The sequence below is a fragment of the Trachemys scripta genome, chromosome 2 (genome assembly GCF_013100865.1).
Source record: "Trachemys scripta elegans isolate TJP31775 chromosome 2, CAS_Tse_1.0, whole genome shotgun sequence".
NCBI classification, from domain to species: Eukaryota; Metazoa; Chordata; order Testudines; family Emydidae; genus Trachemys; species Trachemys scripta.
The window spans coordinates 76824546-76852484 of NC_048299.1; the positions used below are offsets into that span (position 1 = coordinate 76824546).

Genomic DNA, 27939 nt, shown 5'->3' on the forward strand with positions numbered 1-27939 from the left:
TCATTACCGATAATAATACTTAGTGCTTTTTTAGCACTTTGCCAGCACTAACTAATTAGTCTGCACACAGCCCTTGGGAGGTGAGTGTGAAAGCATCATTGTCCCTATTTTATAGAGGGGAAAGCCACGGCAGGAAGGTTAAGCAACCTGCTCACAGCCATTTCAGAACCAGAACTGTAATTATGGTTTGTTGTTTGTATCATGTCTAAAATGTACTAGGCACTTTACAGGCACAGTCTGCATCCAATCAATCACAATCTATAGCCCCGATTCTGCAGTGGGCTCAGTGTGAGCTCAGGGATCCACCCACACAGTGTTCATTGCAGGATTGGGGCCTAAATAAGCCAGAACACAAACAGATTCAAAGGGTAGAATAGGCTTGCAGCAGAAAGTGAGGCCAGTACTTACAAGTACAAAATCATACAGTAGAACCTCAGAGTTAGGGACACCTCGGGAATGAAGGTTGTTCGTAACTCTGAAACATTCATAACTCTGAACAAAACATTATGATTGTTCTTTCAAAAGTTCCCAGCTGGACATTGGCATTATACAGCTTTGAAACTTTACTATGCAGAAGAAAAATGCTGCTTTTAACCATCTTAATTTAAATAAAACAAGCACAGAAACAGTTTCCTTGCCTTGTCAAATCTTTTTTAAACTTTCCCTTTATTTTTTTAGTAGTTTACATTTAACGCTGTATTTTGTTTTGGTTTTGGTTTGGTTTTTTGTCTCTGCTGCTGACTGATTGCGTACTTCCAGTTCCAAATGAGGTGTGTATTTGACCGTCAGTTCGTAACTCTGGTGTTCGTAACTCTGAGGTTCTACTGTACTGTTGCTCAGAGAGCTGCACATGCATCTAGGAGGTTATTTTACAGTTGTTGGAAACAGGGTAGTTTTAATATATTTTAGTTTTTGTTTATATTATTTTTAAAAAGTAGCTTGACATGGTTGTGGGAAGTTGAGTTAGAGTGTAGGAGGAGAATGGTGGAGGAATGGAAGAAGGGCTTAAAATAGTGGTGAAGGGGGAGAAGAGGTGACTGGGAGGGAGCAAAGGGAAACTGAGGATTGCCCTTCTCCTAGTCCAATGCTTATTCCTCCAGGCCGTACTGCCTCCTCTAAAGTGTCCAAGAACTGAAAAATATAGACATAGCAGAGATGCAAACATCTGCAAATCTGATTATTTATGGAATGATGACCCCCTTATTTTTAACCCCTCCCCCCCAAATCACATGGGAAAAAACAAAACCACACTATTGTCAACCCCAAATGTTCAAAACTCATGAGGCAGGCTCACCAAAAATCATGAGATTGGTCTTAAAATCATGAGAGTTAGTAAAAATAATAGATTTGGCATTCTTTTTACTTGCCTTCTGGCAACACTGAATTAGGTTAAAAAGAATGTAAACAGCAACCTCGAAAGAAAATGATTTAAAAGGATAGATGTGTTACATAATCACCCCCAAGTTTCTCCTGCATTTGAAATGCACAGGAAGCAGATCCACCCCTTTTGTCCTTTTGAAAGTACAGCTTCACTTCAGGTTGATAAACCTGAAGAGCTACTGTAGCTACAAAGCTTTTCCAGCTGCTGCCAGGATGGGAACGACACGGCTTCCATGCAGGTCCAGGAGTTTTTGCTTCGCTTTTATTCTTTTTCTCATTCTGCTTCACCAAACTGCTGCAGAAAGAACGCTGAAATGTGTGGTTGCCGTAAGTAGATGGCCTCTTCATTTAATCGCTGGTAATGATTTTAGTATGGTGTTCCTTGAATTGATAAAAATGTAAGATTTCAACCCCTCTTTGTACAGATTCCACAAGGAAAGAAATATTGTAGGCATTTCTATGTACCTACAATCAAGCCTTAAAGGCTCATCTTAATGAAGATAAAATAAGTCAAATTGTAAAGATTTTTTACAAGATAAAAGAACCCCCAAAATGTGTGTTTAAAGCACATGAATGGCAGTCAAGAGATTGGGGTTCTATCCTTGTCTGTCCCTCCCATCCTTTGTGTGCCCGTGTCAATCTCTATGTGCCTCAGTTTTCCCATCTGTAGAATTGAGGATACTTGCTTAGCTCATAGGTGTTTCAAAGGTAAATTCAAATGGAAGGCAAGCTAGAAATGCATGTATTTTATTTCTTATGACAGCTGAATTGGCCCAGCAGCATGCAGAGGCATATGAAGCTTCATTTATACAGTGTTGTGATGTACATGCTGCATTAACTAGGATGAATTTGGAAACTGGCTGCAACAATTTTTCATGCTCATTTCTAGTTTTAAAGTCTATAGAATGACAATATAACATCCATTTCCCCTCAACAGATTAGGGGAGGTTTTCCCCCCAATGGATCTGGAATTTAAATAGTATGTTTTGAAGCTGGCCCTTTATATCTTTCTTTTTAAATATATGTACGGGTGGCAGTGATAAAGAAGATTCAGTTTAAAGTGTTCTTTAAAGTGTTGTTTCCTAGAAACTCTGTTATCCAAACATTCTTATACCTTCCACAGTACCCAATGAGCACTTACTGATCCATGTAGAGAAAACAGTATGACCTATTGTGTGCTTACTCTACTGTCTGTGCCAAAGAAAGAATCTGTGATATTTCTTATGTCTCTATTGGCTGACGTTAGTAGGAGAACCATTTGGCTCGTGGGCCAGAACATCTTATCCTACTCCCATTGACTTCAGTGGGAATCTCAAAGGGAGATGGATCAGGCACCAGGCAAAAAAGAGATCCAAGTTCTGTTTTCAGCAACATGTTCAAAATCTGTCCCATTCATTAGTGCATGTATATAGGAATATTTAAGAGTATTAAAGTGAGTGAAAGAGCACTGAATGCATAGGTGGCATCAGGCAGATGGCACATCTGGAGAAAGGAACTCTCTAAAGCAGTGGTTCTCAAACGTATTGATCGGGCCCCCCTTCTTTGTGTCTGTAGTCGTTTATGTCCCTACACCCCAATCCCCCAAGTACATATAGCGCCACCCAGCTCTGAAGGCAGAGCGGAGAGCAGCGGCTGCTGGCCAGGCATCCAGCTCTGAAGGAAGTGCACACCAGCAGCAACACAGGTGTGGGAAGTAGAGCTGTGGGTGCTGCAGCACCCCTAGATTTTGCATATGCAGGGTCCTGGCTGCTGGCCCCATGTCTGGGGCTCTGCTTCTGGCCTTGTACCCAGGGCTCCTCTCCTGGCCCTAACCTCCGCACCCACCCCCAGCTGTGGCCTCAGCCTTGGCCCCCTTACCCCTGTCTGTGTCCCCCCTCCCGAAGCCATGGCCCTGTTCCCAACCCCAGCTGTAGGGACAGGGGTAATGGGCGGGGGGCACAGCTCAGCATCCCCACTCAGGCCCTCTCAGAGGTCCAGAGAGGCCCAGGCCACTTCCAGCTTTTGAGGCCCCTACCCATAATAATAATAATAAAAAAGACGCCACATGAAAATAAAATAAGGCACCAAAAAAAGAGTGAGACATAATTTGAATATTTTTTATTTAACAAATGCTTTTCTAGCCTTTGTCTGTGCAAATGCACTAATTATTGAGGAAAAATCTATCTTTCATGCAATATCACAGTTGATATTAAGCATAGCAAGCCCATTCAAATGCTCTTGTCCCATAGTTGAACAGTGGTAGTTCTTTACCTGCTTCAACACTTCTTCTTATTATTATTATTATTATTGTTATGTATTATTATAACACGTTGAAGGTGCTTTCACCTGAAGCCACTGATGCAGGCAAACTGACAAAAATACACAATGCAATTGTGATATTAGGAAACACCCCAGAGTCCAAGTTTGAGTATTTCTTGAAGCAATTCCTTTGAGGCGCCCTTTAAGCTTGAGGCCCAGTCCAAATGGTCCTCCTGACTCCCCCTCTGATTGGACCTGCCCCCACTCTAAAAACTGTTCCAGCACCACTGGGTGTCAATGTGAAAAGTGATATTCATCAATATCACCTTTCACAGCAGACTTAGAGTCCCACTGCCACCCTTATTTTTGCACTGCTGCTGCTCCCACAACGCTGGCAGCTGGAGCCCCACCACCTCCATGTGATGGATGGGGGGGAAGAAGATCCCAAGGCTGCTTTCGGTGAGGGATTGAGGCGTGGGGTGGGGAAGAAGAGGCTGGGGCTCCAGCTGTCAGCCCCAGGCTGCCAGGACTCCAGCTGTCCCCTTTATCCCCACCTCCTGGATGTGCATGGCCCTTCTGCACGAGCCCCAGCTAATCATGACTGACAGCCAGAGCTCTTCCCCCACACACACACCCCCAAGAAAAGGATACAGCTCGCACCTCCTTTGACACTTTCTCATGCCTTGGGAGGCCCGCCCCATAGTTTGAGGACCACTACTCTAAAGCAACTTAAGCTTGAGCTGAATAGGTGTAACTATGTTCTACAAATTGATGTCCTGACCCAATTTATTAACTGAGAATTCTGCAAAGCCATTCATAGGAGGTGCTCACTTTCTTGGAGAATCAAGTCCTTAATATCTAAGAACCTCCTCTTTATCTCTATTCCATTCACTTTCTCCCACCCACTATAAAAGAACATAGTACTCCATTTATTTCTAGGATAGCATACCCCATTTTATTTATTTATTTCCTTACTTACAAGAATTGCTATTCCAGAGAATTTTCATGTAAATTCTCCTCCTTTTCAGATAAAGGCTAAATTATTCTAGTATTCCAGTTACCCTTTAGCTGGTTGAGCAATCAGCTATACAATTTCTATAGATCTGGGTCTTACCACCAGAGTATATTTCCCCTTCCCTGGCACAGCTTCACTGGATTGAATTCTTATCTTTTAAGTGTTGTCTCCTGGGCTCACTGATTTGAGTTTGAACGATATACTGAAATGATGTGCCGAAATGGAAACCATTTTCACCCCTTTCTTTTTCTTATTACTTTTCCCTCCTAGCAGCAACTCACAGCATAAAGCACACCTGCAGCAGTAAACAAGACAAATGTTTCCCTTTCTTACTTTCAGGACTTTGCCACATTCTGAAAAGCTGCCAAGCTTTCTCCAGCAGACTTTCACCTTTGCGCTGACTCTGCACTTTGAGTTTTACAAACCACTAGTTCTTTTCACTGAACAGGAATAATTTAAGCCATTTTATCAAAATGCTATTTTGACTTTCCTTCTGACGTGTAAACTTTAACCTCCACTGAAGCTGTTGTGCAGGGCCCTGATGCTGAATGTCAAATGCGATCTGGTAGAAAAAATGGGAAATATCTAGCAGAATCCCATTAGGTAGAAATGAACTTCTAAGACATTGCATCTATAAATCATAGATTCATAGAGCCATATAGTCCCCGCCCACGGATCTAGGAAAGAAGTCACTCACCCAAAAGGTGAGTCATTTCTGAGATGCTGAAGTTGCGCCAAATCCTCCCTGTTGTAACACAGGATAGGCAGCATTGGAGAAGAGGCACAGGGGTGTGGCACACAGGCAAAGAACCCAGGAACAATAATAGTTCAAACACTTTGGAACCTTGAGCAAACCTGCTCAGCTTCCCAGCCTCTGTGGATTTCCTGGCACTGGTAGCATGGCTGGTTTCATTGCCATACTGCTTTTGCCTCCCCACTCTCTCTATGATCTCTCTGTTGGGGTTAGTATGGCACAGAGTGAGCGCATAATTTACTATGTTTTCCAATGGACAATACCAGATGTTCCCCACCCACTCAATTTCCCCTTCCGCTCTTTTTTGTGCATTATGGTTCTGCCCACACTTGCCATCTTCTGTGCTCTGAGTTATGCAAGGAGAGATGGATCCTAGCTGTGAAGTTCAGATTCAAACTTCTACAAACTTGGGGGGAGTCATTCGAATGCAGCGTTTTGGCTTGGGCCCATCTCTGGAAAGATGGAAACAAGATAAGGACAAAAGGGAAGGAAACCCCGCTTATAAATATTGTTCAAACACTCCAGTTTTGGGAGGCAATTTGTTTTTGTTAAACCTATAAACTCAACCTCCTCCTCTGTTGTGACTTCCAAGAACCATGGGCTTAGGCCTCAGTAGTCTTTATTCAGCTCTTCACCCTTCCAATACAGAGAAATGGAGTTACATAAAGTTTATGCTATGCAGTGATCTTTAGAGGAAGACATACAAACCAAGGTCTTTTCTGCTTTGTGTGGACTTAAAGAAGCCACGAAACCTTTCAGAAGAGGGTAAATCCCTCCTCTTCTGAAAAAGGTTTCTTTAATCTACACCGAACAGGAAGGACACTGGTTTATATGTTTTCACCTTAAAAACTCCCTCGCACGTTCCCGTTCTTTACCCACCCAGACAGAGCTACAATGCTGTTTTACTCAGCACCATAAATGTTCTTGAAGGAGAGAACTTTGAACTGAAGAGTGTACAAGAAGTTATGTTGCATACAGAGTTCAGGATGCTGAGTGCTACTATTACAAATCTACCATGATTTTAGTGACTTGCTACTAGTTAACAAATAAGGCATGCTTCTGTATCAAGGGCTCGAGCCAACAGTCATTGAAGTCTACGGAAGTCTTTCTACTGACTTCAATGGGAGTTGGTCTGGGCTTAAAATTAGGAAAAAAATGTCTTGCTATGAAATTATATTTTCAGTTGCATGCAAATTACATAGCTGCCTTTTAATTGGGAATTTAATCTTCATTCTTAGCAAAGCCATCTGCTTCTCTAAAAGAGCAAATTAATCCCACAAGAGACCTGCGGTATGTCAACATGACAAATATTTGGCCAAAGAAACAAACAACTTTTCTTCCCCATCCCCCCAGCAGAGATGCAAGTGTCCCACATTCCTTCCCACCCTGTCCACTTGATTCAATCATCAGGGAACACAGCTCTTTACTTAATTATCTTGTTCATTAGAGGTACCCTGAGAAGGGATTGAAAACACTGTTTTAAGATTTTAAATAGGTGACAAAAAAGTGTGGAATTAAAAATTACATATAGATATGAAACATTATATTGAAAATCAGATTCTCCTTTGCTTACATCCCAACACCAGAGTTCAGGAATTTAGGGTTCTGTGTTTCTTCTGCAACATTTATTCACAACATTAGCACCTTACAGAAAGCTTCTTTATACTGCTTTAGGTGTTAGTCGGGACATCTACTCTAGCAAGATGAACTCTGAATTGGTAAAAATACAGTTACATTCACCTTAAAGGACTGGCAGCTTTTCTTTATTTTTAACACTCACCTTACCACCTGGTGTTTGTGGATATTGGTCTAGAGGGCTACCAGGAAGGGTGGGCATGGTAATTGGCACTTTTAGGGCAGTGGTTAAAAGCTGCATGCTTTAGGTTACCATCTGTGAAGTGAATATAAATAATAATAATACACCTCACATCAGGCACTGGGGGACTTACTTAATATTTGTAAAGTTTTGTGAGTTTCTGGGATGAAAGGTGCAGTAGCAGTGGAAAGTATTATTTATAATGAAGCTGTTTGCAAAATCAAATTGCTTTGTGGAAGTGTGATGCATTTATTCTCAAAGAAGCATCCAGTCCATAGTACTGCAAAGGCAAAGTCAGGGAATGAGTCTGAGATTATTTTAAATGGGGCACAGGATAAAATGGGGGGGGGGGTTGGTGGGAGGCATTTTTGTGACCCTACAGTATGAGCAAGTTGGCAAGGGAAATTCAGAGTTATTCAGATCTATTTAGAACAGAATATGTAGGACTGGCACTTTCTTTGTACACTGGAATAAAAAGACCACAAAAGCAATCATATATGTCCTCTGATGCATGACTCATGTCACCACTTGCCTTGCATGTGCATGCACAGTAGCTCATGTGTTCTGCTTATCAGAGGGACCAAACTCTCAGGGTAAAATCCTGGTCCCATTGAAGTTAATAGCAAAACTCCCAATGACTTCAAAGGGCCAGGATTTCACTCCAAGTCCACCCAAAATCTAGGTAGGTACCTGCTTAAATCAATCAGATTTACATGGCATACCAGTCATTTCAGACATATGTAAGGGCAAAAAATTCAATACCCCCAGTTTTCAGGGTTAATGGAAACAAATTCTTGAATTCAAACTTTTAAGAACAGTCTCGTTATCTGAGGTGACCAAAACAGGAAGTAACATTGAGATAATGTATATTAGTATCTAAATCCAATGGAGCCAGATTGTGCCTTGCCCTTATGCAAGAGTGTGTGTGTGGGGGGGGGAATAGCAGTCAGTAGATATTTACTAAGAACCTAAATCCATATTTAGGCCCCTGAATCAGTGGTCTGGTTTTCAGATGTGAGTATTCTCAAGTCAATCAGGCTACTTGTTCAGGTGCCTAAATATGGCTTTGGATGCCTACCTCTTGCATCCGGGTTTCAAAATTTTAGCCAATATACTTTTATGTCCTATGTGGGAAAAATCATCGGACTGTTCCTATTCACAGTTCAGTGGACACCACAATGATATCTCAATATCTTAATATATACTTTAATCAGACTTGATGGGTTGACCGGTTTTTCTGCAGACTCTCCAGTTCTTTGGATTGCCCAAGAGGTGCTAGGACTAAAATGATATGCTAGTCTTCCAGACAAGTAAAAAGGAAACTCAAAGGGAATTAATTCAGTCTTTGATTCATCTGACTAGATTTTTCGACATGGTGACCGAACCCCAATTGAAAACTTTCCAACCGGTCTACACAAAGAAAGCGAATGGCCACAAGGATTTGGACAGCTTACCAAGGTTTGTTGGCTTTTCACAGAAATTAGAACATTAATGCAATAAAAATAATGCAGGTGTCTGATCTGTCACTGACAAAATATTAGCAACTAACCAGGTAGGTGTAATTCATAAATTAAACCTTTAGTGCAGTGATATTTCACCAGTAGGTGTTAAATTCCATCTGGCTCTTTATAGGTAGAGATGTGACTCAGCCTAGGGGGAAGGTATTGCACACCTTCCTGATGATGTGGCTGTATTCAGATAAGAGGCAAATTAAATTTAAAAAAAAAATAGATAATTATGCTGGATAGACCTATATTTGTGTTGGCAATCCATTTAAGATAAGAAAAAACTTCTTTGTCTTAGCTTGTAGAAAGCTGCTCTAATTTATTTTCATTAATAATTTTGAAATGTTCCATTCATTATTTTTTATTCTAAGTATGTGAAATTCTTTTGTGGATCTCTGAGACTCCAGTTCAATAAAAGTGCTTGTTTGGCTGCTAAAGGTTAAGGGATCCTACCCACAGTCTTGGAGAGATCTAATAGAACAGATAGAATACCACTCCAAGACATGCTGCTGTTACACCAAAACAAGATGGCAGAATGTATCTTGGGATGAGAGTCAAGCTAAAAACTCAGGAGTCAGATCAATAATTTAGTAACAGTGAGTTACTATGAATAAGCAAATCATTTTCTTCATAAGTATTTGAATCAAATAAACAAACACACTCATTTGGCACTAACTTACCACTCAACTTACTGGGCATGATTCTCCTCACACACACCCTACAGTGTAAATCAGGAATTACTCTGCTGAAGTCAGTGGAGTTACATCAGTATGAAAGCTCTAAGTGAGAGTAGAATCAGGCCCAACATCTCTCACAGCAGGACATAAACTATGACTTAACTATTAACACCCTCAATATCTTAGAAAGTATAGTGTCCTAGTATACTGATACTAGTTTATGGATATAAGTGAACGTTCCCATTGAAAAACAAGATTTAAACATGCACAAAGCATACAATATGGCATAAAAATGGTTAATGATCACTTGAAAAATTCACTGAAGACAGAAGGAAGAGTGGAAAGAAAAGCTGTATTAAAGTTTCACAGCCACCTTAAACTGACACTCACCTGTACTGCTGTCCACACAGATTGGAATGCAGCAGCAATATGAGCTTGGACAGTATATGCGGAAAAGATACTCAAACTTCTTGAATGCCACATATAACCGGAATGAGGTAAGCATCAGAATTTGTGTGAAGGAAAGTTCTCTTGCACCATTGGACTGTGAGACTTGTACTACTGGGTCAAAAAAAACCCCTACCATATTAAAGCAAGAGATAAGGTTAACAACATTTCAGCATTTTTGAAAATCAGGCCACTTAATTAGATGCATAAATATAAATTAAGGAACCTAACGTTAAGCACCTAAATTTGAAAATTCTGGCCATAGAGCACATCATATAAAGGGTTAACAGAATTTCAGAAAGTCACAAGAGCGGGAGGGAAACTGCATTACAGTCCCACATTTTCCTAAAATCCTGCTCCACTGGGCTAATGGATGAGGTTGAAGATGAGAAATGCTGTAAGCATGGCTGAAAAGGCTGATACTCGGATGATATCCTAATCAGGGGCCTATTAGCTGAGAAAATTCTTATTGCAAAAAATGTATATAATGGAAGAAATAGGGTATACTGTGAACTATGATGGGCAGGGGAATGAAGGCAGCATCAGCAAACACCCAGGTGTAAACTGTCAACCTTGCCCCAGAAATGGCACACACAAGTAATTTAAAACACATCTTAAACATACAAACCTATACACAGGGGTGCCGGAACAATTTTTATAATGGGAGTGCTGAGAGCCATTGAACCAAACTGTATACCCTGCATATAATAGAAACTGCTTCAAGCCAGGGGGTGCTGCAGTACCTCCCGCGCCTCTAGTTCCAGCTCCTATGCCGATACATGCTTGAATCTCAGAGGAACGAATAAATGACTTTTTAATCTAGATTTTAATGCTTATTCATAATTTTTTTCAGTGTTTAGATTCCAAGGTAAAAGATGCCGTCGAGAAATTCCATTTAGACTGATGAAGTAGATTCCTAGAAACAGGACTTAAGTGTGACTTAAGTGGTGCACGAATCTACTGCTAGCCCTCTGCACAAGGGTGAATTTCACCTTTTGTTATTTATGCAAAACAGGAGAAAGGAAAAGAGGGAAGCATGGAATGGGAATTTGGATAAAATTGCCCTCTTGTTAATTATTAGGAAAAAAATATTTGTCATTTTACTTTCAGATTTTCATTCAAAGCACAGATTATGATCGAACCATTATGAGCGCACAGGTATATCTCGCCGGACTCTTTCCCCCAGTGGGCAACCAGATCTGGAATCCCCAGATCCTTTGGCAACCCATCCCAGTTCGCACTATGCCACCATCAAAAGACCATGTGAGTACCAATTGGGAACTTTCCACCTCTGATCAGATTTTTCAGTAGGAACACAAATTAGGAGATGAGAAAATATCATTCCTCTCAACATGTTCAATCCAACACCTTCCAAAGCTAGTGGTCTATAAATTAGGGTTACCATACGTCTGGATTTTCCCGGACATGTCCGGCTTTTTAGTCTTCAAATCCCCGTCCAGGAGGAATTTCCAAAAAGCTGAACATGTCCGGGAAAATAGGGAGGCATGGTAAGGGGACCGCCTCCTCCCCGGGGTTCAACTTTTCCGGCTCCCACTGCTCTCCCCAGCGCAGCAGCAGCCGGAGCCCAAGAGGAGGCAGCTGTGAACTGGGATGCCGCCGGCCAGTGCCGCTTGGCCAGGGCCGGGGCCAGGGCCGGGCCAGAGCTGCAGCCGCTCGGCCGGGGCTGGTGGGGCCGGGGGGGCTCGGCCGCCGGCCGGGGCTGGGCCGGAGCCGCTCTGCCGGAACCGGGGCCCGAGTCAAGCTGGAGCCGCTGGGACCGGGGATGGGGATGGGGTTGCTCGGTCAGCGCCGCTCGGCCAAGTCCAAGCCCAGCTGGGCTGGAGCGACCGGGGCTGGCGCCACTCGGCCAGCGCCGCTCGGCCAGGGCCGGTGGGACTGGGGGTGCTCGGCCGCTGGCCGGAACCGGGGCCCGAGCCGAGCTGGGCCGGAGCGACCGGGGCTGGGGATGCTCAGCCAGCGCCCCAGGGCCCGAGCTGGGCCGGAGCCGCCGGGGCCAGAGCCTCTTGGCCAGCCGCCGGAGGGAGCCGCTCGGCCGGGGGGGCCAGACTGGGCCGCGTCTCCTCACTCCCCCCCTCCCAGCCCCAGCCCCAGCCCCAGCTTACCTGCTGCCTGCCTGTTTCAGGCTTCCCGCGAACATTTGATTCGCGGGAAGCATGGGAGGGGGAGGAGCAGGGGGCGGAGCATTCAGGGGAAGGGGCGGAGTTGGGGCAGGGATGTTGGGGAAGGAGCGGAGTTGGGGTGGGGCAGGGAAGGGCGGAGTTTGGGGCAGGGCCGGGGCAGGGAAGGGGCGGAGTTGGGGCGGGGCCGGGGCCCCTTGAAGTGTCCTCTTTTTCAGGGGCTCCAATATGGTAACCCTACTATAAATACATGCAGTCATGCAGGCCCAACCATAACTGTTGAATGAAAGTCTACAGGGGCTGAACAGCTGACATGCATTCCTCATCACCATCTCCTCCACAGGGAAGCTCTGATGTTATCTTGTCAGGAATGAAGCTGAGGAAGTTCCACTAAAATCTTTTCATGGGGGCAGGTTCTTTCTTTCAGACAGACAGACAGACCTTTAAGGTGGTTTCAAGTTTAAATGTGCTTTGTACTCTTCCCTGCCTGACAGGTTTGCTCCTGAGGTCAGCCAAGGAGAGACGTTTACATCAAAACTGAAACGATCTCTCTGTGGTTATTACTAATTTATATTGCAGTAGCACCCAGGTGCTTCAGTTATAGATTGGAGCCCCATTGTGCTAGGTGCTGTATAAACACATAATTGAAAGACAGACCCAACCCTGAGAAGCATACAGCCCAAGTGAATGTATCTAACAAATGACAGGGCAGGTAGAAGCTATGGCATAAACAACTCTTCCTGACTGACTCAGGTACAGATCTGTCAGCCAGGGTGGGCTGCTGCAACGAGGCACTGTGCAGGCCAAAGATTTAACAAGAACAAAAGCTGCGGAAAGCAGGGACAGAAAGGGCTTCATTCCTCATGCTACCTACAGTACTTTGAGGAAATAGAAACAAGAAACAATAAAACCACCACACACCATGTCATCAAGGTCATCAGAGGATGGGCCACTGTCATGAGGCCACCATGCCTCTCTACTCCAGAGATGTTCATAAGCACTACTCCATTCTAAAGCCATGTGTGAAAGTGAGATGTGCTTCAAGGAAACTGGACCAGACACAATGTGACCCAGCTTGAACCTTCACTCTGTCCTCCAATGAAGCAAGAGGAAGGGAGGTTTGCAGGTGGGAAGGGCTTGAAAGAGGTTTTGATAAGCATCAGACCTGTCAGATGTTTATCCAAACCAAACCTCCAAACTCTCTGAGTCACCACTTTAAAGGGAAAGGGAGCTGTGGGAAGAGACAAGGGCATTTGCGTGAGTGCTCTTCTTCCTGTCAGGTCTGCAACTTTCCCAGGTGTGGGAGTTAAAGTTTAATTACAATGACTTCCTGGAGCAACTTGAAGTTTCTGCTGAATAGGCCAACCACGTGTAAGCCAGGAACTCTGTCTTCCCGAGCCTTCCATGTTTAGATGTCTGTGGGTATTTTCAAGCCCCAAACAACACAGACTGGGAAATCAAGGCAAAGTATCATATAGTAATAAACCTGGTCACAGATTATTTTCTTGGCCTATTGTGATCCATTAAGAACTGACATTTAGCAGCACTGTGTACTACTTAATGAAACCAAAGGGAATGGCTTAAGTAATAACACCCAAAGGGTAGTAATTAAGCAAAAGGAGTGTTTGTTATTGTGCAATTCCAAAGCCTCCCAATGTAGCCTTGAACCTCCAAGGTGTGCCGCTATTGCAGAAGAACACGCACTCCGGAGGTCATGCAATATTTCCAATTTAAAATATTAACTCCTCTCTGCTAGCATCTGCTCCAGCCTCTGTATTGACACTTAGTGAGGAAGGACCATTACAGGGGGAAGCACTGGAGGTGCATTCTGCCCAATTTACCCAGAGTGAAATTCACATTAGGTCAGAGAAGGCCAATACAAGACATGCAACACTGAAGTCCCTCTTAAGCCATCAAAGCTGTGCTTAAGCAGGAGTTAAGTGATACATGAGTTGTGCAGATTCTCTGAATAAGGATGAATTTCACACATGGTGAATTAAGCAGTAATGAAGCTATTACATAGGCACCCTTTCAATATTTAGGAGCACAATTCACTTCTGTCTCTTGTTTATTCCCAAGAATACTTAACGGCAAAACAGGTACCATGTCATTGTGGTTCCACTGAAACAATGCCATATTTTACACACGAATCTGAGAGCAGGATTTGGACAAAGAAATCAAACTTTCAGCAGTCTAATATGCAGGTTCCAGTGCTGGGCTGTATTTGATGTGACTCAGGAGTTGAGAAGTGGGGAAAAAGTAATTTCAACCACCTTTACACACTGAATCCTGGGAAATGGGCCAGTTCTCAGAGCAGTTCTAAGATATACACAGCAGCTTAAGAGGGTCATTCTGACTGTAGGGATCAGCTAGATTAACAGCTTCCTGGACATGCCAGCAAAATCTTCCACTGCCCAAATTCACCAAGTATATGAACAACTTGCACCAATGGATTGGCACAAAGCAGCTGCAGCATGTCCATGAATCTAATCCACAATGGTTAGACACCACAATGATAGATGAAGCTAAGTTGGGTTAAATAGATAGTCACAATGGTCCAGATCCACCAAGGTATTTAGGTGCCTAAACCTCAGACTGTTTAAGTACTTATCCACAATGGAACACTCACTGGGCAAGAGAGAGAGAGATGCTGTAGGTCAGTGGCACCACCTAGGAGGTGAGAAACTCCAGGTCCAGTCCCCATGCTTCAATCACTCTTTCATTATTTAGCCATAGTTATTTAGCAACAGCTTCCACAGGAGAGACTGAAGAAGCCCTAAATCAGAATATCCCATAGCTCAGGGGTTGGACAATGTGCCTGAGAGGGTGGAGACCCCAGATCATACCTTTTCTCCCTCTCTGGCAGAGAGGGGGGAGTTGAACCTGGGTCTCACAGATCCCAGGTGAGTGCTCTAACCACTGGACAAAAAGCTATAAGGTGGGCACCCCCTCCTCTGGCTGTTGTGTGTGGAGCAAGGCAGACGCTTAACTCAATGTCTCAAGAAATAGCTTAAGTACTTCAGCTGCCTGACTCCATGTGGCTGATTCCTATTCATGGATTGCTAAGCAAAGATACGCGCCTCCCTTCAGCCTGGACTTAGGTACCTAACTCTGAGAGAGACGGCCAGTGCTTAGCACACATCCCTAGCATCAGCAACTGCCATTGGCTAGCTTGGGCAGCTCCCCACCTAGCCATGCTGGCTTTTGTGGATCACAGTCTAAGGAGCCTACCTTTCCCCTTCATTGGATAGGGAGCTTAGACCCCTTTCTTAGGCTTTGTGGATCCCAGTGTTGTTCCTGTTATTTCCTAGGCACCTAAAAGTTAGGCACTGTGATGCCCAACTTTGCAACACCTAAGTTCCTGTGTGGATCCCATTCAAAGTGCCTGACCACATGACAAGTTTAACTTTTTTTTATTTCAGATTCTGCACTTTCCTTCTTCTAACTGTCCATGTTTTGATGAACTTCAGAATGAAACCCTGACATCATGGCAATTTCAAAACAAGTTGCAACCCTATATGGTAAAACAAAAAGGAAAGACTGTAAACTTAAGAGATTGTAACATTGGATTGTTTCCATTTACTGAAATGCTGTTACTGTCTCCCGAGGAACAACAGCTTCTTAAAAATAAAATTACCACAAGACAGGCTAATATTACTATAAACATATTAATATACTTGTACACTGAACAAGTCTCAAATATATATTTAAACTTGAGTTTTATTTTAATTTTAATGTTTAGATGTGAATGTATCACTAACTAGCTCAGGCTATTTTGAGTTATATTTAATTTGTGCTAAATAGTCTAATGAGACTGAAAATATTCCGGAGGCAGCAATTTCCTGCACTACAGTGTAGCACAAAACCAATCATACAGATGTGATTACTCTGCTGAAACTGAGGAGAAATAAAGACCTCGGGATGTGACTGTTGCAATGCAAAACCAATGTAAAAACAACTCAAGCATTTCTCCTTGTACAAGTCACATTACAATGCTATTTATTTGCATCCTCTCACCCAAAGTTGAGCAGTGTTTCTGCTTTGGCCTTGACACACATCTTCACCCAAATACCCCCCAACTTTTCCTGCTACAGCCTCTGTAAGCCTAGCAATAAGTAAATAGGGTGAACAGGCCTTGAACAACACAGCACAGTCTATGGAGTAGCCACTGCTACACTGGGTAGCCTGCTGAAGCAGTGCCTAGTTGTGCTGCCTCAGTGTCACTAGGCAGTTCCTGCTTCTTCCTTGTTTTATGGGGGAAAGCAAGCTGTGCCCGACTTTTTCCTTGTGCAGCTTACTTCCCACTCTGCCCCAACTGCTGTGCTGGCCAGCTTCACCACAGCCACCCTCTGCAGGAGCACAGACCAAGGGTCCCTGCGGAACCAGCTGTGAAACCCTTACTCACACGAATAAGTGCACAGTAAGGCCTGGTCTAAAATAGGAATTTACTTTTGTATGGCTACATCTCTCATGGATGAGACAAAGCCTGCCCCCCCAACACACACACACACCCACTCAGCTATACCAACTATATAATTACTATAGAATTCTTCCATCGACCTCGCGCTGATCTATACCAAGGGTTAGATCAGTATAGCTAGATCTCTGGGGGGTTGGATTTTTCACATGCCTGAGAGACATATAGACCAGGCCTACCATGAGCAGGGCTTCACAAATGGTGTCTGGAAATGGTGCATTAAATAGGTTATTGCAAAAAAGATAAGGAAGGCAGAGCCCTGCATAACCTCAGGCAGTTTCAGGCCCCTCGGGGTTAGAAGGAAAGACAACTCTCACAAACATTACATTGCGGGTACTTTTTTTTTTTATAAAGTCAAAGTGATATAAATCATTCACAAGGAGCGAAGGACATAGTGGGGCTTCCATATTTCACATTCATTTCACTCCAATGTAATTCTGCTTAATTTTCACAGGACTGGTAGTCAAGCACTGTGGTTCTCAAACTGGTTGCCATTCTGGTAGTCCAGAGGCAAGGTGCAGGATTGCTCAGTTTTTGAAAGATTTTTCCAAAGTCAGTCCTAGAGGTGTAGAGGTCACCTGGCTGCCAGCTGGAGTGTACACTTCCTGGTGACATTTAGATGACGTCTCGTATGATTCATTTAATTATCAGAACCCCAAAGCTGATACAGTTTTTCAGGCTGTTTCAAAGAACTGATCCTCTTCCTGGATTGAAAATCCCACATTCGCTACATTCTTTGCTGCATACATTGCAACCTTACAGCAATATATAATGATGTTTTGTCACAAGGACACAAGCTGCAAATGCATGAACCAATATTGTAAAATACACATATTAAACAGTGATGGGAGAATCCTAGAGTTTTCAAGAAGCAACTTAAACTTTGGATGCTTATCCAACCCCACCAAACTGCTCAACTGCTCATACACAAACAACCCTCCCCCATTAAGAGGCCTCAGCCCCCGCAAACTGTTGTCTTCTGTGGGAGTGAGAAGGCTGGTGGTCTGCTATCCTCACCAGAGTGACTGGGAGCAAATATCAGGTCTTGTCTCCTCTCCTCACCACCATCTTCATGGGGCAGCTGGCAAGCCTGGTTCCCTTTTTGGCATCTTTGTGAGACATCTCTCCCATCCCAACATTGCCCTTTTCCAGTCATCCAGGCAGTTTCCCTTTTCCTGTCCCTACATAATTTGTTTTTCTCTCTTCCTTCTTTCCTGAATTCTTCCTCTGGGCTTTGTTCCCATTCCATCCCGTAGGTTCTCCACCTCCCTCCTGCCTTGGGGTTTCCATTTCCTTTTTCCCTTGTTCCTCTCTTCCGCTTCCCCTTCCCCCAGTGCCTTCTCTCTCTTTATCCACTTCCCCAAGGGAGCTCCCATTTTCGAAAAAGCAACAGAAGGTCCTGTGGCACCTTTAAGACTAACAGAAGTATTGGGAGCATAAGCTTTCGTGGGTAAGAACCTCACTTCTTCAGATTCTTACCCACGAAAGCTTACGCTCCCAATACTTCTGTTAGTCTTAAAGGTGCCACAGGACCCTCTGTTGCTTTTTACAGATTCAGACTAACACGGCTACCCCTCTGATACTTGACCCATTTTGGAAGGTTCACTTGAAGAGGTGAGTGAGGTTGCACCCTCTCCTTGGGGTGAAGTACTCAAGGCAGGGAGAGAAGAAGCAGCAAGTGGAGCCTTCCAATGAATAATAGCAAGGATGAGCAAAAGGCAGTCACAGAAACCGAAAGAGCAGGAGCATCTAGGGGCCATGAGTGAGAACTGCAACAACAAAAAACCCTCATTGGGACTATTCACATGTGTAAAGTTAAGCACGCGTGTAAGAGTTTGCAGGATCAGGGCCTATGAGTCCACATGAACATGTATCTGAGTGTATTGAGGCATTCATTGTGTATGTTTCCTTTTGTTTTTGTCTTTCAGGGTGTTTTAAAAACTATGGCAGCTAACACAGGATATGACCTGGACACTCTCAAACAACTGAATAAGTTCAAAGCCTGGAATACATACGATACTCTGCTTTGTGAGGTATTTAAAAGAGAAAGCGAGAGGGAGACTAATCCAGAAGATCTGATTCAGCTAAACACAGCAATTTGGTTTCAACCAAACACAGTAATGACGGATCTTCTGTTCTGTCCTGAGCTTGGTTTCTTTTCAGCACCATTTGAAGAATGGTGAATGATAATGAAGCATAATTTAGTGCATTAGAAAAGGACATTCTCAAAGCATAGTTTACAATTTAGAAAACTAATCTTCATTCATCCCTGTTATTTATCATCCCTTTAAAACAGGACACTAAAATCCTTCTCCTCATATTATTTCCCTTTCTGTACAACCCAGTGAGTTACTGTAGTTACTCAACCATGCTGAGAAGCTCATCATGATTTTTGCTAATAGAAAAAAGTATTTTCTTTAGAACAACTCCTTGTAACTATAGAAATACTTAGCTGGAAGCTGAAAATAAGCGGTAGCAGCATTGTCTAGTGGTTAGAACAGGGAACTGGGAGTCAGGAAATGAGAGTTCCCCACTATGAACTAGATTATGCCTTGCAGATCCAGTGGTAGAGAAGGGGCAGGAGTGAGTTGGCCAGGCGGGACATGCCAAACCCGCACACTAGCAGAAACCAAGATGGAAAGCAACTGCAGTAAGAGAAAGAATTACATTTCCATTGGGGCCCCAATGGAACCTCCCTAAAAGGGTGTTCTAGGGGAGATGTCAGGAAATGAAGCCACACGATGAAGGAACTGGGAGAAAGCCACAGGGAGTCCAAAGGCAACAGTGTAAGGGTGGGCTGGGGGAAAAGAAAATGAATGGGAGAAAAATAATGTTCATTTTCCTTTTTTACTATAGAGTATTCACAATTATACTCTCCCTAAATGGGCTTCCCCAGATATAATGAAGAAGATGAAGGAGCTGGCAGCATTGTCCTTACAGTCAGTCTTTGGGATATACAAAACAAAAGACAAATCACGACTACAGGGAGGTAAATAAAATATTACACAGCACTGAAAATGGAGGAGCTGATACTATATGACAAATCAAGTCTCCTTACTCATGCAAAGCTCCTTGTTAAAATGGCACTACAATGTGTTTCTAAATATACCTGGACACAGTAATAAACACTTAAAAATGTATTTTGAACACTGGTATTTGCATGATCCCTGGGATGTCCTAGATGTACATTTCCTGAATGTAGAAATGCCTTTAGTTACCCTAGTCCAAATTTAAGAGATGGTTGCAGAAATCCTAGGATAAGATTCAAGGCCATTCTGACCTGAGCTTGACAGAATCATAGGACTGGAAGGAACCTTGAGAGGTCATCTAATCCAGTCCCTCTGCCTCATGGCAGGACTAAGTATTATCTAGACCATCCCTGACAGCTGTTTGTCTAAACGGCTCTTAAAAATCTCCAGTGATGGAGATTCCACAACCTTCCTAGACAATTTATTCCAGTGCTTAACCACCCTGACAGTTAGGAAGTTTTTCCTGATGTCCAACCTAAACCTCCCTTGATGCAATTTAAGCCCATTGCTTCTTCTCATATACTCAGAGGTTAAGAAAAACATTTTTTTCCCTCCTCCTTGTAACCATCTTTTACGTACTTGAAAATTGTTATGTCCCCCCTCAGTCTTCTCTTTTCCAAACTAAACAAACCCAATTTTTTCAATCTTCCCTCATAGGTCATGTTTTCTAGACCTTTAATCATTTTGTCACTCTTCTCTTGACTTTCTCCAATTTGTCCACATCTTTGCTGAAATTTGACGCTCAGAACTGGACACAATACGCCAGTTGAGACCTAATCAGTACAAAGCAGAAGAACTACTTCTCGTGTCTTGCTTACAACACTCCTGCTAATTCATCCCAAAATGATGTTCACTTTTTTTGCAACAGGGTTGTTGACTCATATTTAGCTTCTGATCCACTATGACCCCCAGATCCTTTTCCACAGTACTCCTTCCTCGGCAGTCATTTCCCATTTTTTATGCGTGCAACTGATTGTTCCTTCCTAAGTGGAGTACTTTGCATTTGTCCTTATTGAATTTCATCTTATTTACTTCAGACCATTTCTCCAGTTCACTCTGAATTTTAATCCTATCCTCCAAAACACTTGCAACCCCTCCCAGCTTGGTATCATCCGCAAACGTTATAAGTGTACTCTCTGTGCCATTATCTAAATCATTGATGAAGATATTGAACAGAATCAGACCCAGAACTGATCCCTGTGGGACCCCACTTGTTATGCCCTTCCAGCATGACTGTGAACCACTGATAACTACTCTCTGGGAATGGTTTTCAAACCAGTTTTTCACCCACCTTATAGTAGCTCCATCAAGGTTGCATTTCCCTAGTTTGTTTATGAGAAGGTCATGCAAGACAGTATCAAAAGCTTTACTGAAGTCAAGGTATACCATGTCTACCACTTTCCCCCCATCCACAAGGCTTGTTACTCTGTCAAAGAAAGCTATCAGGTTGGTTTGACAGCATTTGTTCTTGACAAATCTATGCTGATTGTTACTGATCACCTTATTATCTTCTAGATGTTTGCAATTTGATAGCTTAATTATTTGCTCCATTATCTTTCAGGGTACAGAAGTTAAGCTGACTGGTCTTTAATTCCCCAGGTTCTCCTTATTTCCCTTTTTATAGATTGGCACTACATTTGCCCTTTTCCAGTCTTCTGGAATCTCTGCCATCTTCCATCATTTTTCAAAGATAATTGCTAATGGCTCCGATATCTCCTCAGTCAGCTCCTTGAGTATTCTAGGATGCATTTCATCAGGCCCTGGTGACTTGAAGACATCTAATTTGTCTAATTTTTAACTTGCTCTTTCCCTATTTTAGCCTCTTCTGATCCTACCTCATTTTTCACTGGTATTCACCATGTTAGACATCCAATCACCACCAACCTTCTCGGTGAAAACTGAAACAAAGTCGTCATTAAGCACCTTTGCCATTTCCACATTTTCTGTTATTTTCCCTCTCTCATTGAGTAATGGGCCAACACTGTCCTTGGTCTTCCTCTTGCTTCTAATGTATCTGTAGAATGTTTTCTTGTTACCCTTTATGTCTCTAGCTAGTTTGATCTCGTTTTGTGCTTTGGCCTTTCTAATTTTGTCCCTACATACTTGTGTTATTTGTTTATATTCATCCTCTGTAATTTGACCTAGTTTTCACTTTTTGTAGGACTTTTTTTTTATTTTTAGATCATTGAAGATCTCCTGGGTAAGCCAGGGTAGTCTTTTGCCATACTTCCTATCTTTCCTACACAGTGGGATAGTTTTCTCTGGTGTCCTTAATGGTGTCTCTCTAAAAAACTGCCAACTATCTTCTATTGTTTTTCCTCTTAGACTTTCTTCCCATGGGATCTTACCTACCAACTCCCTGAGTTTGCTAAATTCGGCCTTCTTGAAATCCATTGTCTTTATTTTGCTGTTCTCCCTCCTACCATTCCTTAGAATCTGAACTCTATCATTTCATGATCACTTTCACCCAAGCTGCCTTCCACTTTCAAATTCTCAACCAGTTCCTCCCTATTTGTCAAAATCACATCTGGAACAGCCTTTCCCCTAGTAGCTTTCTCCACCATCTGAAATAAAAAATTGTGTCCAATACATTCCAAGAATTTATTGGATAATCTGTGTCCTGCTGTGTTACTTTCCCAACAAATGTCTGAGTAATTGAAATCCCACATCACCACCAAATTCTGTGCTTTGGATTATTTTGTTAGTTGTTTAAAAAAGCCTCATCCACCTCTTCTTCCTGGTTAGGTGGTCTGTAGTAGACCACTACGATGCCATCACCTTGTTTTTTACCCCTTTTATACTTACCCAGAGACTTTCAACAAGTCTGTCTCCTATTTCCAGCTCAACCTCTGTCCAAGTGTATACTTTTTTAATATATAAGGTAGCACCTTTTCCCTTTTTTCCCCTGCCTGTCCTTCCTGAGCAAGCTGTACCCTTTTATACCAACATTCCAGTCATGTGTATTAGCCCACCAGGTTTCTGTGATGCCAACTATGTCATAGTTGTATTTATTTACTAGTATTTAAATGAATGACAGCAACCTAGACCAGGTTTAGGTTCTATTTGTCCAACATTAAATCTAATTGTTTATTGAGCTTTGATTTGTTTTCTCTCATTTAATGTTAACCTTGGAAACACCTTCATGGTGACCTCATTGAGGCCCAGATATAAACCTGCCCCCAAGCAGCTCTGGGCACAGCTGATGATAGGGGATTCAGAGTCCTTGGTAGCCCTCTCATCTTGGGTCTGGTTCTACATTGGTTCCCACCATAGAGTAAATTAGAAGAGCCTCAAGCCAGCTCTAAACTCCACTGCCTGATAGCTGGCCCCCAGGGCTCTAGCAGGCAGGGATTGACAAACTGCAGGGACACCTCAGCCACATCCCTTCTCCCTGGCCAAGCCCCTATGCTGGGAGCAGGAAAGGGAATGGTGTAGGTGCCACTAGAAGGATTCCTCCATTGGCTGGTTCTGCTGGCTTTAGGACACTTTTGTTCTGGAAGAACAGCCCAAAAGTGCCCTAGGCTAAAAAGACTCAAGAACCAAGCCTTGAGGGAAAAGGCAACAGTCAGAACTTATGGCAAGTGAATGGTTGAAATATTTCTCTTACACGCAGATGTTAATAGAAGGAAATGTCATCGAGGAGAAGGCAGCGCAGCCTAACTTAAGGGGCAGGTCTTGTAACCCTGATTCTCAGCGTATTCTAACCTAGGTTCTAATGCTCCTGTTTCTCAAACTACCCTGGGTTAAACATATTTTTTTTCATTTCTGTAACGTCCACTGTCAAGCTCTAAATTCCATGTGAACTAAAAATGAATTACAGATCTTCCTGTTTAATACCTGGGATCTTTGCGTTTGGGCTTCCAGCTGAATACACTTTATTCATCAACATCCTCATTGCTCTTCTCCATCTTCTTTAAGGTGTCCTGGTGAATGCTATTCTAAAAAGCATCAAAAACGCAACTCAACCGTCAAACAAGAGAAAAATTCTGATCTTTTCTGCAGTGAGTAACTTTATTTTTCTAAATGTTGGATTGATATGTTTACTAGTGGGAATTCAACAGAATGGGCTTCATCTGACTTGTACTAGAAGCACATGCAGGGGAGAAATTATAAGCAATGTTACCAATGTATTTTGATGCAACAACTTTCCAGTGTTAAAAGAAAAAGGTTACATTCCTGCTACAAGATAAGAAAAGCAATGTTATGATACAATTGGACTCAACACACTGAATGGAATTTTGTATTTTTGCAACATGTGCAACAAACAAAAACATAGGATTTACTCCTCATCTTCAGCCAACCTGTGCTTGGCAAAGGCAGCTTTACTCTCCACTAATCCCAATTCTAAGACTTGGCCCCCAGTGCAACATAGAGCAACGTCAGGGCTTCTCTAAGAGGTATCCTGATGCAACAAACCACCAAGGTGTTGTTCTACTAGCAGGGGATCACTGGAATATAGCAGCACTTCAACCACATCTCCCACACGTAATCTATAGTTCTGCTGGCTATGCCAGTTATATGCCACCTGGAGATTCCCCTAGCTTAAGCCATCTTTACAGCCACTTTGTGCTGCTGGTTTGGTGCAAACGGGCTGTATGAGATCTGTATTTTTCATTTTAACATATTGTAACCAAATTCATGCTTGGTGTAACTCAATTTATTTATCTGTTGCAATTTATAAAGTATCTATGGTTCTAGACCCTGTATAGTGATTAAAATACAACAGTTAGAGTGGTATATAAACAAGCCCAGTAAACATACAAACAAGAGAGATACTCTAGGGAAAGATTTGGATTCCTTCCTCCCCCTTTCAACACCCTGCCATGGGTTTTCCTGCAAAAGGGCAATGGGTTTTTCAAAAATAAAAAGCAAAGATTATAACTGGGGTTTTACTTTAATATCCCTTCCTATAACTAAAAAAGGTTGTTAGAAGTAGGAGCAGCAAAACCCCACTTAAAAGCAACTACTGTATTACATGTGAGCATTATTTTTCTTTTTTATAGCATGACACCACAATTGGTGCCCTTCAGATGGCGCTCAATATTTTCAATGGAAAACTGCCATCGTACAGTGCTTGCCAGTTTTTTGAACTCTACCAAGAAAACAGTGGGCAAGTATCTTGACACATCTGCAGCAAGCAAATGTGTTTTGCTTTCAGATACCAATTCATTAATGCCTTAGATTATTTTTGAGAGAAAAGCATCCTCATGAAATATAATTACATTTTAAATGAATTTTACTGAGCAGTCCTATTCACAATGTTGCATTAAATGCATTCAAAACTAATAATTGACTGAAATATGAGAGAGAGAGAGAGAGAGAGAGAGAGAAAACACACTTAAGTTTTGTGGTGGGAATTAAGTGAATGGATAAATGTGACTGCTTCCCTAAATGGTAGCGGTAGTTTTCAAGCTACCCCTTAAAGCTTATCACAGTCAAACATCCTTACATAGGGTCTGGTTCTGTTTTCATTTAATTAAATATTTCAAAAGAGCCTGCTGACATGACCTGTGACTTTAGCAGTGACATGACAGTTCTAAGGAGCACTGAGCTTTGGGTGTCTTTGCCAAGGTCTCTATTCCTGAAGAATTTGTTCTACAATAATTTCCATTAACAAAGGCTGTGTCTCTGAAGAGGAAATCTCAGATATAAAGATCTAATCTTTCTTTTTCTTCCGGGCGCTGCAAATCAGGCACCACAGCATTGAAATGTACTTTCGGAATGACTCCTTGACGGATCCTTATCCACTCAGGCTGCCAGGCTGCACGCATCCTTGTCCACTTGAGAAGTTTGCTAAGTTGGTCTCTCCTATCATAGTGGAAGACTGGTCAAAAGAATGTGGAAAGTGTCAGGTGAGGGATTCCCAGAGTTGAGGAAGCAGATCCCAGCCACACACCTCTGCACAAACACCAATCCCCTGCCCGCTAGGGGGTCAGAGTTCATGTCTGGATCAAGCACTATGCTTAACAACAGAACAACACTTATCTAACCCAGGCAAAGCCAGGAGTAGACCCAAAGCAAGATGTCTGGTTAGAGATAACAGACCTCCTCACCTCGATACAGCACAGAGCCCATGTCCCCATATCTGGCTAAACACACACAGACTCTGCCCCACGCCCATGCAACCCCCACTCCCGGTCAGTACAACCTCTCTGCATGCTGGTGCTGGTCTGCGTTGTGAGCTCAAACGGGTGGGTGTTGCTGTGTGGTCTCAGCTGACCTGTCAGCTCCGGCTGTGTCTGTAAGAGTCCCCTTGTGCAAGCACCAATGCAGCTGTACTGACTGTCCTCCAAGCAGCTCCCTAGTTCAGACTCTGTCTCTGCCCCAATTCAGGCTTGCTGCTTCTGCTGGCTGCTGCTCTTTCTTTGTTCTCTCCGCAAATCTTCCCCGGCTGATTTCTCCCCATCCCCCCACCATCAACTCATTTGTTTAAGCCCTCCTAGGTGGTCTGTAGTGTCCTTGTTTTGGAGTGGCATCCCTCTCCCCACCCCCCAAGCCACGTAGGTTTGTGCAGAGTAGCAGGGAGGGGGGAAAGAGGGGATAAAGGAAGGGGAAAGGGCTCTTTACCCAGTCCCACACCAGTCACCACATAAACACACCTGTCCCCAGGTACCAGGCATGCCCCGTGGCTTGGCCACCCTCGGCATTACTGTATCAGTTGGGTAGGAGGTTAAACCTCTCATTCAATCTTTGAGAATGTCAGAGCGTCACAATACTCCCACCTCCCTGTTCTGCTCCTCGCCTGTGATGGGGCCAGATTTGGGTGCCTCTTCCATAGGTGCTGGAACTAGGGGTGCTTGAAGTAGTAAATAACTCAAATACATGGTGCTGTCAGCAGCCCCACTGTAAAAATTGTTCCAGCACCACTGGGCTCTTCCCTGGGACACCCAATCTAATTCTACTTTCCCCTGCCTCAGAGCCAGAAGAAGGGTTGGGTGCTTCCACTGGGGATCCCCCCATGTGAGCCACCCTACTAATGGGAACACAGTGACTCCTTCCATCCCTGCCTCTTGGCTACTAGGACTAAGATCTGCTCCCCCTACTCTGTTTGGTGGCTTGGGCTAAAAGTGTCAAGGCCTAAGCATATTCCAGTGGACCACCTTCTCCAGTCTCTCTGCAGACTGCTTGGATCTTCTATACTGGGGCCATTTGGAGTATGGGATCCCACAGATGATGCACAGTTCGAGGCACCAGGCTGCATCCAGTTTGGAGAGCCTCTGCTGCTTGAATAGGACCTGACAATGGTCCGGCAGCAACATGTTTGTTACAGCTCCATTTCTGTCAGTTTCAAGCTTGGTCCAGGTTAGTGGCTACAAGCCAACCTGCCTCACGGGGGTGTTGGTGATGCTCATTCTGGGGCCCCTGGTTGGATGCCCAAGGTCATGTGTATTGGCAGCTGCCCATTCCTGCCAAACATCAGGAAGTAGGGAGAGTACTCCATGGATGGGTGCAGCATATTGTTATACAGATAGGTCAGCTCTGGCAGGCAGGAAGTCCAGTGTCTCCGCCACATCCCTGCTAGGAGCATCCTGTTGACTCACTCACAGAGGCCCCTGCCTTGTTGGGGGGTAGGCTGTTGTCCTTAGCTTGTGGCTGCCATATAGGAAGCACAATTTCTTGAACATCTGTGATTCAAAGGGTATGCCTTGCTCTGTGAGCAGCTTAGTGGGGTAGCCATAGGGCTGGACAAAGTAGCACCAGAAAGCTTCTGCGGTTGCTCTGGCCATGATCTCTCTGAGGGGTGCGGCAACCAGGAATTTGGTGCAGTGATCCACCATAGTCAGGGTGTAGGATGCACCGCTCTAGCTTGGCTCTACTTTCAAGTGGTCCGGTGCTACCAACGCCAAGGGCACAATGGCCTCTGTCCCCCATTCCAGGGTTCCTTCTGCTGGTGCGGACCCAACCTGCCTGTTCATTAGGTGCTGGCATGCACTATGAGCACAAACTGGTGGGCCTTGCTGGGTGGTCTTAGCTGTCTTTTTGGCACCAGTAAGAATTCCCTTTTGAAAGCACCAGTGCAGCAGCTGGCTCTCCTCCAAGCAGCTTCCTGGTTCAGACTCGGTCTCTGCCCCAGCTCAGGGCTGCTGCTGCTTCTGCTCTTTCTTTGTTCTCTCTCCAAATCTTATTCCCTTCCCTAACCTCCATTGATTTAAACCCTTCCAAGTGGTCTGTAGTTAATTTTGTGTCCTTGTTTTGGAGTAGCACTCCCCACCTCCAGCCAATCAGTTTTGTGCAGAGTCGTGGGGGTTGGGAGGAGTGGAAGAGGCTCTTTACCCAAGCCCACAAAAGAGAAACAAAACGAAAGGCAATGTAATAGTATTGTGTATTGTCTGCACATAGCATTTAAGCAGTAACTGCAGGAATGGCTTCAAACTTTCTATGTGCCATGATTCTTTAGACTAGTAGACTGACCTTCAACTAAAGGCTATGGGCCACATTCATCACTGATGGGGAAGGGAGGTA

General features: G+C 43.6%; 1 protein-coding gene across 1 annotated transcript; it reads left to right on the plus strand.

The window, feature by feature from the left end:
- The first annotated feature begins 1593 nt into the window (after positions 1 to 1593).
- On the plus strand, positions 1594 to 25349 carry LOC117871712 (prostatic acid phosphatase-like). The gene is made up of 10 exons (XM_034759488.1): positions 1594 to 1707; positions 8566 to 8661; positions 9796 to 9882; positions 10943 to 11095; positions 15393 to 15491; positions 18376 to 18480; positions 19304 to 19436; positions 23395 to 23477; positions 24480 to 24586; positions 25169 to 25349. Exons 1-10 carry the CDS (start codon positions 1594 to 1596, stop codon positions 25347 to 25349), a joined length of 1158 nt encoding a protein of 385 aa, XP_034615379.1.
- The last annotated feature ends 2590 nt before the right edge of the window (positions 25350 to 27939 follow it).